We start from the raw sequence: 13822 nt of genomic DNA on the forward strand, positions 1-13822 counted from the left end.
TGGGCACAGTTATGCAATTTTCTCTTAAAGATTTTCTTAATATAAAGCTTCGAGAAATTACATTGATACTAAATGTAATTAAAATACATTTCTTAAACACAAGTTTAGAATTTTACTTTGCATATTTTGGCACAAGTAGTACAGTGAATTTTATATGAAAAATATTTAAAGATTAAATATTCTTATCTTAGGAGAAAATGTCACAAGCCAGACAAATCTGCCCAGAGCGGATAGAAGTACAAAAATCTGCATCAATTCTAGACAAAGAGATTAATAGATTGAGACAAAAGATACAGGCAGAACATGCTAGTCATGGAGATCGAGAGGAAATAATGAGGTAAGTGGTTGGTAGCTTTTCTACTTCACTATCTATATATATTACCAAGATATAAAAAAAGTTTATATTTTTATTTGGCTAAAATGTTGCTGTGGCATAGTTACAGCTAAGCTGGTCTTTCATCTGTGTGTTATTGATTATAAAGTTTCTTATTAATTATTTCAAAATTCATCATGGATTGACATTTTAACATAAATGCCTCTTCTATACCTATAAGATTACCATAGACGTGAGAATGTTCAGTTTTACAAGTAGAGAAACACAAATCAAAATGATCAGGAGCTATTTTCACATATATCAAGCTGGAAAATATACACTTAATGTCAGTGAGATTTCAGTGAAATGGATACTTTCATTTTACTCGTAAAAATGGTAACTCTAGTGTAGTTAGAGCACAGATTCTGAAGAAAGAGTACTTCTTTTTGAATTGCAATTCTACCACCTACTTATTTGACCAAATGACCTGATCTTGGTGAATCTTAACTTTCTCAGCTATAAACTGTTCATAATTATAGTGCAGATAGGGTTGTGAAGATTTGATGAGATATAATCCATGATGAACAGAATATGTAGGGTACATAATATATTAGGTGTCATTATTATTAAAGTTGTTCTGTTGATGAGCTGATCTATGAAGAACAGAATATATATGGTACATAATATGTCGGGTATTATTATTAAAGTCTTTCTGAAAGGCATTAGGACAGTTAATATCAAGCACCTTCAAAAATTACAGTTTAGCCAAGTAATTTTGCTTGTACAACATAATCCAAAATGAGAAAAACAATTTGTATTCAGATGTGTTTGTTGCAGCATTATTTATAATGCTGAAAAATTAGAAACTGTGTACAGCTGTAGGGTACTCATTAAATTACAGTAGCAAATTATAGCCATTACTTTATGAAGAGCTTTTCATATCAAGAAAGGTTGGGAACAGGAGTGATCTCAATGCTATTTTTTTTTAATTGGAAAACAATGGGAAGAAGCAAAATAGTAAGAGAAGATTTTCTTGAAGATAGCTAGTACCTCACATGTTTCCAAAATATGGGCACACAGTATGTCTTCTGTATTCTCATCACCATCACTTTTATTCCCTTTTATCTTACTAGTTTATTAACTATGCTTTCAGTGTTTCTATATGCAAATGCAGGGTAACTTAAATATATGTAATTTTTCATCCTTGTGGATAAAAAAGTAGCACACTAAGTAAACTTTTTTATGAATTCCTTTGATTTAATGATATATTTTAGAGATTTTTTTTCTGTGTTAGTACATAGGCATCTTCTCATTGTTTTTTCATTATTTTATAATACTTAACTATCTTGTACTGATGGATAATTTGAGTTTTAATTTAATCTTTTGATATTATAAAGGGTGGTACATAATAAACAATTTTGTCCATGTGTCATTATATATATATATATATATATTCAGTGTTTTTTAAACAAATTCCCATTTTGGAAGATTGCCCTTTGTAGAGATTGCACTTTTTTGCAGCCCCATCAGCAGTGTATTGGAGTGCTTATTTCCCCACAGCCCAAACAAGGTGTGATAATCATAGATTCTTTTTGCTGGTGGATAGATTTCCTAAAAAAAAAAATAGCCTCAGTGTAATCTTCACTTGCATTTCACTTACATTGAGTATAGTTGACTATCTTTTCATGTCTTAAGGACCATTTATTTCCTTTTCTGTGAATTTTTTATGAACTTTTTCCTTTTTCTGTGATATTTTTGATGTGAGAAATGTATCTACTTGAAAAGTTGTTTGTCCTATAATTGCTTCTTAATGAAGAGTGACTATGTGAGTGATGTTTTGTGTGTTTTTGCCTATTGAAAACTATTTGTCTGTAGCTTTTGAATGTGAAGAAGAGTTTAACCTAATACAAAACCTTTTTTTCTCCTGAGTATCTGTTTATATGATACCTGTCTTTTAAGTCCTATAGCTTATCCATAATATCAAAGTCTTTGAGTCTTTCTTTAGTATACACTGTGCTCTTTTAATCTGTGTATTTGTCTTATTTCTTAAAAATTGTCCTGTATTTTACTTTTAGATACTTCTGTTATTTAGTTTTCTTTGAGGTGTTCAGTTATACATATGTTGTATATCCTTTTTCTTTTCTAGTTATTATGTCTAACATTTTATTTAAATGTTTTTTTTCCTTATTTTGTTTGCTTTTCTCATTTCTGATCTCTGTATCTTTCAGTGCTTTCTGTGTTTGTACCTGTGCATGATCTTCTCATTTTGTCTTCATATCTTTGTTCTTTTTTTTTCTAACTCACCCACCTCCCTTACCTTGGGTTCTGTGAGTTCTCGCTTCATTTGCTTTTGTCTCGTTATCACCTTCTGTATTTTTACCCATCAATTCTTTGAGTTCTTTGGTTTATGTCTTCTTTCAGTTCTTTGATTACTTTTTCAAAATTTTCTTTCCTGATAGCACTTGTCTCCTGTTGTTTTAATTCATGGTGTTCAATTATAGTTCTTGTCTGTTTTGTGACAATATTATTCTAATAAATTTTCTTTGAGGTTTTTTCTTTGAGCTGCTTTTTCTCAACCCTTCTTTTGCATAAATATCTCATGTGAATGCTGTGCTTTTTCCTTTTTTGTTATTCCTTTTTTAATTAGTTAGATTTTCCTGGACTGAGCATTAGAAGGAGGATGCATCAGGTAGCAGTGGAAGGCTCGGCCAGACTTGCCTTTCATACTTGGTCAGGAACCTCCTCTCCCTTGCTTCTCTGAGTAGCCGTGACTTCTCTGCCTCTGTGATTTTTCTCTGGCTGTGGTAGGGGGATCCTTGTGCTCACTCTGTATTCTTCTGTTTCTGCACTGGCATCTGTCACTGAGGGAAACATTTCTTGCTTTCCAGTGTGATCCCTGCGCTTTTAAAAGGTGAGTATTTGCTGGCATTCTCTAAGATCTGCTTTCTCCAGGACTTGGACTTGGCCTCCAGCCAGCCCGGCTAACAGCGCTTCCCGCCAGGACAGCACATTCTTACTCCAGGCGTGTGTCTTGTCTGGAGGCGGGAGATCTGCTAGTGCTGGACCCCTCAGCACTCCCTGTTCTTCCCCACTAAATAGGTTTGAGATTTTACTTTTTATGTTACTTTGAATGGTATTTATTTACTTAATATTTTGTTTATAAAACAGGCAGTACCAAGAAGCAAGAGAAACCTATCTTGATCTGGATAATAAAGTAAAGACTTTAAGGAGGTTTATTAAATTGCTGGAAGAAATAATGACCCATCGATACAAAACATATCAACAATTTAGAAGGTAAGTGTATTTAAAAATACTAACACATTATTCATTTTTGTGTTTGTTTTTACATTATCCCTCACAAATAATAAAATTAAATTATAATTTATATGATTCAATTCTGGACCTTAACATAGCAAGCTTATCCAACTTTCCTACTCCGTTAGATAGATTTCCTGTCCTAGATGAATCAGGTGGCTGTTGAGTCTCTGTTCCCATAGGTCCTTTGAATGGAAGCTCACTGGTTCTGAAACACCTGTTTCACTCTTGGACATTGCATGTTCTTAAGGGATATAAGCTTCTAATAGGACCTATTGAGGCAGAATCTCAGTTGATTTACCATGATCTGACAGAATGGTGTAGCTCCATGGATGCAGAATCTCTGTTTGTTACTGCTATGGCTCCAGTAGCACCTACTAATATGCCTGCACTATGTGGAAGCTTGATATATATTGATTGAATTAATTAATTAACACAGGACAGGGAAACAGGGTGTTCTTATGGTACCTAGAAAGATGCAGACTATACGGATAGACTGATTGCAACAAAAATCACAAGCAGTAGAAATAAACCAGAAGACAGTTTGTAGGTAAGGATGGCCCTTTATATACTTGGATCCAAGGCAGCCCTAGTCTTTCCACTTAACCTCACTTTTCCCCAATGGCATTCCCTCGGTACCCTACTTTCTACCTGTCTTTATACCTCAGGCTCTATAATCTTAAGACTACAGAAAAGAAACAATCTATCTAGCTCTAGTACATGTGGGGAAATTCAGATAAAGACATAAAGAGTGACAGGCTTTGCATGCTGACTATATTCCTTAAGGTTAGTTTTTAAAATGTGTTTCAGTTTTATAAACATGTTATTAGGACTTCTGTTATATAGGATTTATTTTTATTCTCTTGAGGCTGCTTTTAAGTCTTGTTCAGTGGGGCCCGAGCAGCCTTTCGTCAGGGCCCTTTGCTCCTGTGAAGTGGTGCTCTTCCGAGTGCCCCCTGATGTCTTGTGAGTGACAGGGTTTTCCAGTCCTGCCGGTGGGAATGTGAACATTTCCAGGCTCAGGGTACCTTTGGGGGTTGCCTTGGCTTCTTTCAGGTGTTTTCCCGCAGCCTCAGGCAGTGACCTCACCGAGCACTGACAGCGCTCAGCTTGAGCCTGTCCCCTGGCACCCTCAGTGGGTCCTCTGCAGTTAGTTCTCTCTGCTGCGCTCTCTCCTCTTGGCCCTGCTTTGTGAACCGGAGGTGCCTTGGCCTCCCCACACTCCTAACTCTGTCTCCTCAAGCAGGAAGACCTCCAGACGCTGCTTGGGTCACTTCTCTCCTTTACTCTTCCCATAAGTAGTATCTTGGGGGCATCGGCAGGGCTCAGTTCATCTGTTTCCCATCTTCCAGAGATCATTTGGACCGGAACTGCCTGTGCTGGTAGATGTTCACTCTGAAAACTCTTGTTTCACATATTTTGTCCAGTTTTTAAGTTGTTTCATGCAGAAGAGTAAATCCACTGCCTATTAATACATATTCCCGGAAGCAATAGGATTTGTTTTTACATTGTTATCCAGAAAATTTGTATTTAAAATGTTTTCTATAAAAGTATTGGTCTTAATAGCTTATTACCCTGATAATGTTTCTTCCCCATTGACATGTTTGATATTCTTTCTCCAATCTTAGCATCCTAAGAATCCTTAGCATCCCCAATCCTTAGCAATCTAAGAATGATCCAATTTTTAAAATTGCTTATCTTTTTATACTGGAAAACCTTGCCATTTTATGAGGACAGTCTCTCTTAGACATCCTCTGAATGGGAGCAATTGAAGAATGCATATCAGTAAAGTTAACAGAAAATTCTGGAAAGTAACTAACAGTGGTTATGCACAAAACCACTATCACAAAAGAAAACTTAGACTGTCATTTTCTATTATGGAAATTTGATATAGTTTAGGAGGGAAAAGAATAAAATAATGACAGTGACTGAAGAAACGAGCTATAGGCTCATTAAGAAGTAAAGATGTTAAGAAAAATAGCCAGTCACCTATCACCCAGATATTATTTTTTAAATACCATTCCCCACCAGAAGGAATCATGGCTCCTTGAGAAAGGCTGATTCCAGAGCTGGGCAGGGAAGATACAGATGAGCCATTTGCTATACCAGAGAGTAAGGAACTGCTCAAAAAGACTAGAGTCATGACAGAAAGACAAAGAAGGCAGCTTGAAGGAGCTTCCATTGCTGAACTCTGGACAATTTGAGGACCAAAATAAATAAGGCCAGTAATGGATCATAACCCAAAAAATAAATTAAGAATCTGTAACTTCATCCTGATAAATAGAAAGGTGGGTACATAAACAAATAATTGAGGAAAAAGGTAAAGGTCTTCCTGAGAGTAGAATGCCATCTGAGAGTTAGAGAAGGAATGGTGAATTTGCATTGTGCCAGTGTGTACTTAATTAAGTGGTTGCTCTTACCCTTTGTGTTACTATGAAGTTGAGAGGAGATGGGGATATGAACAAGCCATTTATCCATTATTTTAACACTAGTAGAGATTAACCCTCTCAAGGACAAGATTATGTAAATTGCTTGACTCATTGGTATGTTCGTATGGGCTGTCTGTAATACAATAGGGTATAAAATGTGGGATGACATCTTTATTTTATAGATGTATGTTTGTCATAAAAGAAAATGAAGTGATAAAAATGGGGAGAGGAATGAAATGTAAAGACATGGAGAAACATTCTAAAATGCCACCTTTAAATTGGCAACCAGTGTTAACCTTTTGGGATATTTCTGTCTGGTATTACATGCTGGTTTAAAGATCCTGCTGAATGTATAGCTATATATCTTTATGTTCTTTTTAATGTGCCAATTTCTTTATTTCAAGGTGTTTGACTTTACGATGCAAATTGTACTTTGACAACTTACTATCTCAGCGAACCTATTGTGGAAAAATGAATTTTGACCACAAGAATGAGACTCTTAGTATATCAGTAAGTATCTTAACCCTTTGCATGTTAATCATTAGAATTAGGTGCTACATTTCTTTTGATGATACATTGATAAGCTTTAACCCATTGTCTATGGAAAAAATTTGACCAGGGGTAGAATTTAGGTCTCTACAATTTCTCTAGGGCTTCATTTATTAGATTGAACAAAATGCAGTTTTGGAGCTAAAGATTTCATCCTGCTACCTAGTTCTTGCTTTTTTGTTTGGTTGGTTGGATTGGTTTGGCTTTTTACTCTTTAGGTTAATGTTGCTTTTTCAGTTAGATTTTACTAGAGGAGTCAGACTCACAGATGATGAATTTCAATATATGTTTAAACTCAGGATTTTTTATAACCCTTGAAAGGTTAAAAAATAATGCTCACTTGAGAACTACATAACTTTTCAAGTAGTGGGTTAGAAATATGTGAAGCTATGTGTCTGCTAAAATACATATGATAAAACTTTATGATATAAAATTGGTTGGTGCAATTTTTCCACCTTATGGGCATATGTGTATGTCTGGAATTCTGTCAGAATGAAATAGAATTCCTTCTAATGTTATTTTATGCTGTCTTCTCAGGAAATTGTTTGAAAGAGTTTATAATTAATTTCACCTAATTGCTTTTTTATTGTTTCCAAGACCCCTTAATGTAGTAGATAAATTATTTAAGAAGATTTTACATGTTTTAGTTCATTGCTGCTGTTAGTCTTTGGCCAGCGTGAGCTCCTTTAAGCCGGCCCTGTTGTCCTTTGACCTTCAGTAAATACTTTTAAAGCAGCTTACCCACTAGATGTCACTGTAATTCAAGTAACGAAAGATTATCTTGGCACTTAGAAATGTTTGAAAAAAGAAATAAATAAAACAATCCCATTCACAATAGCATCAAAAAAAAAAACCAAAAAAACTTAGGAATAAATTTAACCAAGGAGGTAAAAAAACCATACACTGAAAACTATTATAAGACATTAATGAAAGAAATTAAGGAAGACACAAATAAATGGAAAGATACCCTGTGTTCATGGATCCGAAGATTTAATGTTGTTAATAGATGTTATTTCCATGTCACTCAATGATTTCATTTATTTATTTTACTATAAACCCATTCTTTCTAATGTTAGCCAACCTTTATTCTATAGTTTAATCTGGCTTTTTCTATACTTTGTTTTTTGTTAACTCTTTCAAGGTTCAGCCTGGAGAGGGAAACAGAGCTGCTTTCAGTGACATGAGAGCCTTATCTGGAGGGGAACGTTCCTTTTCTACGGTTTGCTTCATCCTTTCTCTCTGGTCCATTGCAGAATCTCCTTTCAGATGCCTGGATGAGTTTGATGTGTACATGGTACTGTTAAATTTTAAATTCTCTACTTTTAGTTTCTGGAAATGAGTACCTTGAAAGTAAGCAGTTCTTTGTTTAGTTTTGCCTATAATGGAAAAGACCTTACCCTGACCCTGCAGGCTGCAGTCAGTGGGAGAAGGACCAGGGAGTTGTAGTTCTCTCCCCGGCTCAGGGCAGCACCCGGAGAGACCTGTCCAGGGTGGCATCCTCTTCTCACCCGTCACGGACATCCCTGCTCTCCACCGAGACCACCAGCAGACTCCCCACCAGCCTCCTCCCATGTCCTGTTTCAACACAAAATTATAACCAGTCCACACCCTCACTTTGACTCACTCCACGGCTGGTTCTGGTTCTCACCCTTCCTTCACAGCCACACTTTTCAGAAGAGTAGTAGATAGAACAGGAGGAACAGGCACATCTGACTTTGAAGTTTCAAAAAGGATTGAGAGCTGCCTCTGCCGCTAGCTACCCAGGTGACGTCAGGCAGAGTATTTCTCCTCCAGGTCCTCAGTTTCTTCATGCATGCAACAAGGTCACTGGTCTGTCCTGCCTCAGGGCTGTGGTGAAGCACCAGGGAGGCCTTGTATGTCATGTACTGACTGTGCTTCGACACGAAGGGAGTCCCCACAGCCCAGCTATTAACCATCCTCCTGGCCCCTGCATGCCTCATTCCCTAAACCCACTGCAGTCTGGGGTTAGACTTCAATGCTCCAGCCAAACTTATCTAGCAAAGATCATAATGAACTTTTAGTCTTCAATTCTTTGAGGTTTTTGGCGTCATAGGCGTATCCTCCATCTCTAAGGTGTGCCTTCCTGCCAGCTTCCGCAGACCTCTGTTCTAGTTCACCGTGTTCCTTGTTCTCAGTCTGCCAAACTGCCTCGCCTATTTCTGCTGCCCTTAAGTGTTTAAGGTCTTTGTTTTATACTGTTGTCGGTTTTTCTGGATACCATACCCTACCTATCCCCACATGTATATGCGCATAGTCCCCAAAACCACTGCCTACATTTGGAGACAAAATGTAAGTATGTCATTGTGACAACCTCTCTTGCACTCTAGACCCATATGTCTAACTCCTTATTAGACATCAGCTAGTAAACGACCCCGTCTCAGACTCAGCATGTCTGACACTGACTTTGTCTTCCACTCAAAGCCTCTTCTATTTCCTGATTTCCCTACCTGGCTGGCTGGCGAATTGCCATTACCAACTTGCTCATGTAACTGCAAGACCTTTGATGTAACTATGATCTGTCCTTCCTTTTTACTCTCTCATTGTTTGACCCCTGACTGTTCCTCTTTCAAAATATCTCCCTCGCCTCTGCCTGTTCTCCTTCCTGTTATCCCTTACCCCTTGCTATTGTAATCACCTGCTGTCCAGACTCGCCAGATTTTAGTCCTGCTCCTTTCTCAGTCGCTCCTTCACTGCTTTGCCAGGTTTATTTTTGTAAAATAAATCTGATTGTGGCCCCTCACTTGTTTACAACTCTTCAGTAGACTCTTCCGTACTTAATTATCCTATTTGGGATAAAGTTCTTCTGTATGGCAGCTTTGAGGCCCTTCATGATATAGCATCTGCCTACTTTTCAGCTATACTAAGCCATTTATGACTTTACAAACTCTGCCTCTGCCTGGTGTGCCCCCCTTTGCTGTGTGTCACACTCCTATTCATCTTTCAAGACTTGGTTCACATGCCGCCTTTATGTACCCTTCATGACCACCATCCATCCAGGCAAGATTAGGACCTTCACAGAGTCTGGGATCACCTTACGTCAGCTCATATGATTATATTATTTTTATATTTTATATTGTAAAATATATTATTATATAATATTTTTTATTATATACATCTTACTATTACATACTTTTTTTCATTTTGCTGCAATCACCTGTTTTCATGTCTGAATCTACTACCGATTACAACCTTTTTGAAGTTAGTGACTATATCTTAATCATCTTTATACCTCCTAATGCCTAGCCCACAGTAAGCATTTAGCAAATGTTTATTCATGAATCAGAATTTATTTATATTTATGAGTGCTGTGTAATCGTTCAGTGCCATTTTTTCCCCTGTATGTTACCATTGCTGAAGATCAGTTAGAAATCTGAGAATTGGCTTCACAGCTATAACTCAGAAAAATCAAAGAAGGTGATTTTTCTTTCCATGTAATATTTTTGTCCCAAATGCCATTATGCAGCCTTATCACCCATCTTACTTGTCACATTTAATTCTCTACAACAACTTTCTTTTTCAGAAACTCAGGTTCTTAATCAGAGTGGCAATTTGCCCCTTTGAAATTCCTCAGAAAAATGTACCCAAGTTCCGAGAACCAATCCAAAGAAACATTGGCAGCTTTGTTATTAAGTTATAGGCCTCCCCAGCACAGTGTTTTGCAAAGACATGAGTCCATTTGTATAAGCTTTGATGATTTTTGTTAACTTTAGATTATGGTTATATTACAGATATGCTTGATGGTTGAATTTATATAATACAAGCCACTAAGCAGCACAGCTAGGATGCGGGTACCTTGTCCGCCTCCAAAGCCTGTGTGCTAAAACGTCGTGCTGTGCTTAGTATTGCCACTAGTTTCAGAGAGACCTTTAAAAATATGTAGTTTGACTTTTTTCCCATTATTTAACTTAGAAAATGTAAGCACGTGGTTTAATTTTGTTTAGTCAAAACCTGTTAGAGCTAAGCATTATTTTCCTATACACTGATATGTTTTTTAACTTAATTTAGAGATTGAATCAAGAAATTGGTCTGTAAATTCAAGTTGCTTCACATTGTAAAAATTGTAGAAGGTGTTAGGACAGAGGCAGGATTTTTAAAATACCTTAATCATTGAGGAAAATTTGAGAGACTTCATAAGTTTGCAGCTAGTCACTTTTGATATTATTCTCTGTGTGATTAACTATTACTGTACAAATTAGATTCATTCTGTAATAGTTGTCTTTTAAATATTTTCTGGTTATTCTAATTGCTAACTATATTTGAGGGAGGGAGCTATACTTACAAATAGTTTGACTATAAAAATTACCTGGAAGATACATATATTCAGTTATTTTGCCCCAAAGTTTTGGATGTTACCTTCCCTGTATGAATTGCTTTGCATCATGGATAAGGTAATAGGTGATCCCTGGATAGAAAGCTGAGGGTGTGTGGCAGCCAGCCTACTGCTGCTTTTACGGGAACATGATTGACACGACAGCGGTCTTAACTTACAACTTTATTCATCAGGATATGGTTAACCGGAGAATTGCAATGGACATGATACTCAAGATGGCAGATTCCCAGCGTTTCAGACAATTTATCTTGCTTACCCCTCAAAGCATGAGGTAACTATGAATGTATATATCAAGTATATAAAAGGGAGATGAAATCTCTCATAATCTTAATTTTCAAAGTGCGAATGCATAAATGGCCAATGAAAAGAAAACTTAGCTCCTTTATCAGAAGATTTAAGATAAATTTTCCTTTTTAGATATTTAAATTTTTGTCTGCATTATCTCCCTTCCATAATGGAAGCAGGTTGATTTGAATATGATTATTGACTTGGTACTATTTCTGTTTTCAATGTGCTCCTTTGTGGTTATCATGAGAAACTAATATAAGGTGAATTTTGTAATTCTATTTAGACTAAAGAAACAATTCATAATTTACCTACTCTCGACTTTTCCTGGTGATCTACAAGTACCAGTCTTTCTAAATAGGTCTACTTTGCTGTCAGTCAGCATCTGTTGGGTAACTAAAAGGTGTCAGGCATTGTATCGCTTAGAGTTGATACTCTTGTCTCCAAAGTGGTCATTTGATTCATTCAATCATATGGGGATTTAAATTTGTGATTGGCAATATTCACATAACTCCTTCCTGGCTAGAAAAAAAGAACAAGAGTTGAAATAGTTGATCTGTAAATTCCTCACTTCCTTTTTCCTCCCAACTGAAAACCATGGCATTTAGCAGGAATGAATGCTGTGAAATGAAAAATGAAAACAAATTATGTTTTTACTACAGATTTTATGTCTCCTAGGCTCCAGATATTCATATCCCCATCAGCAGATAACAGCCAGTCAGGTTTATACTTTCATGAAGTATTAGAATATTTTTACTTGGAAATATGGGTGATTAATTTTGCTTCTTTTAGCTCACTTCCATCAAGTAAACTGATCAGAATTCTTCGAATGTCTGATCCCGAAAGAGGCCAAACTACACTGCCTTTCCAGCCCACACTGACGCAGGAGGAGGAGGAAGACCGACGCTGAGCTGACAGGCTGCCAGGTCCCTCGTGCTGAAGGGGTTGTAAAGGGAAAGTGGTTCAGCAGTATTTTTATTTGATGACATAAAATGACACTGAAGATACTCTGAAATAAAAGAAACTTCTTTATATATCTGACTATAATAAAATATGTAAATAAGCCTAGAAAACCAGCTACAACCAGCAATTTCAAATTACTGTTATTTTACTTTGAGAAAATCAGTTTCATAGTAGTGGTTTAAAATCTTTTTGTTTGTTTGTTTGTTTTAACCATCTACTTTCATTGATTCTTTTTCAGAAGTGAAATATTGTACATATGTACATGTACGTATTTGTTTGGATTCATTTCTGTAGTATTTTGTAAGAGTTAAAATAAAAACTTGAGCACCTGATTACATTTAGCTTTGCTTTTCAAGAATATTACATTCTCATTGCAGAGGGTGGGGGCACACAGGTGAGGTGGTCTCTGGAACAGGGACCAGTGTATGGTGGATTTATTGTACATTTTCCTTATTTCTTATGAGGGACCTACGTGAGACTATAAAAGCTTGGGTCAGTCCCTGCATAAGTCTCTTTTAACTCTACCTATACAGTTACAGATTTGAGGTGTAATTGTATTCCAGCAAATTTCAGATGCTATTTATAAGACACTTCTGTGGACCACTAAATCTCTGCCAACTCTGACACATGCTTTTCTCTCGGTCCTTCTACCCATCGTGCCCCCAGCTAACCTACGTCAGAGCTGGATTATGGCCCAGCTCTACATGCTGACCTGCACTGTGCTTGCCTGGTTTAAAATCCGTGTGTTTGCAGTCCAGGGGCTCTCAAGCTCTGGCTCAGCTGAAAGAGGACACAGGCCAGAGGGACTGTGTAGACCTGGTGACAAGAAGGCTGGGAGAATCGGGATGCAGGGTGGTTCCACATGGAGCAGGAGGCAGCCAGCAGCCAGAGGCCAACCTGTGGGTGGCGAGCTGACGTCACTTATAAGGCACACCCTGATTTTAGCTTTGTTAAAAAAGTGTGCTTCTTAGAATAAAATATATTGTTAGAAATAGAATTTATGCTTTTTTTTTTTTTCAAAGAAAGCAGGAATAGGATTCCTGTCTGTATTCTCTGTGTTTGCTACTAGGATTAGTGACAACCTTTTTAAAAGACATAGATATCCAACAAGAAGCATTGCCTATACTGCTGGCAATCCATGTTTATGAAATTGAAAAGGAAGTAGTTTAAGAAAAAAATGTAATATTTTAAAAACATACTGAGAAAAACTGGATTTCGTTTTTTATATTGGTGGAGAAAGGGAGTCTAATTTGGTCTTACTTTGAGATCATTTGGCAAATGAGAAGTCGAAAACTTGTGCTTTTCTAGTCTGAGAATTTACAGAAAGAAGAAATATATGCTGAATGTTTTACACGTTCCCCACTAACCGAAGTCTGACTTTTTAAAGTTACATGTATAACTAATTTGTACCAAAACTATTTTAACATGCATGTGCTGTTTCAAATAAAAGAAAAAGTACCAAATGCATAAACTTAGCTTAGTAATGTCAGTGTCTGAATCTCTGTGGTATTTTTTGAATGTGATGGTCTCTAAGACAGAATGGGAAATAGAATCCTCAGGTGCCCAAGATTTCTGGTTGAGTGGAAGATTGGTCATTACTTCCTATACAGTGAAAAT

General features: G+C 36.7%; 1 protein-coding gene across 2 annotated transcripts in view; it reads left to right on the forward strand.

Annotated features, from left to right (window-relative positions):
- Nucleotides 1-12537, forward strand: part of SMC6 (structural maintenance of chromosomes 6) — a 71606-nt gene extending 59069 nt beyond the window's left edge. For both annotated transcript variants that reach the window (XM_036881838.2, XM_036881839.2), the window contains 6 exons: nucleotides 192-337; nucleotides 3482-3607; nucleotides 6462-6567; nucleotides 7748-7900; nucleotides 11131-11228; nucleotides 12035-12537. In XM_036881838.2, coding sequence (XP_036737733.2) covers nucleotides 192-337; nucleotides 3482-3607; nucleotides 6462-6567; nucleotides 7748-7900; nucleotides 11131-11228; nucleotides 12035-12152 — 747 coding nt within the window. In that variant the 3' untranslated portion in view covers nucleotides 12153-12537. The remainder of the gene's footprint in view (nucleotides 1-191; nucleotides 338-3481; nucleotides 3608-6461; nucleotides 6568-7747; nucleotides 7901-11130; nucleotides 11229-12034) is intronic.
- Nucleotides 12538-13822: the final 1285 nt, after the last annotated feature.

The sequence above is a fragment of the Manis pentadactyla genome, chromosome 2 (genome assembly GCF_030020395.1).
Source record: "Manis pentadactyla isolate mManPen7 chromosome 2, mManPen7.hap1, whole genome shotgun sequence".
NCBI lineage: Eukaryota > Metazoa > Chordata > Mammalia > Pholidota > Manidae > Manis > Manis pentadactyla.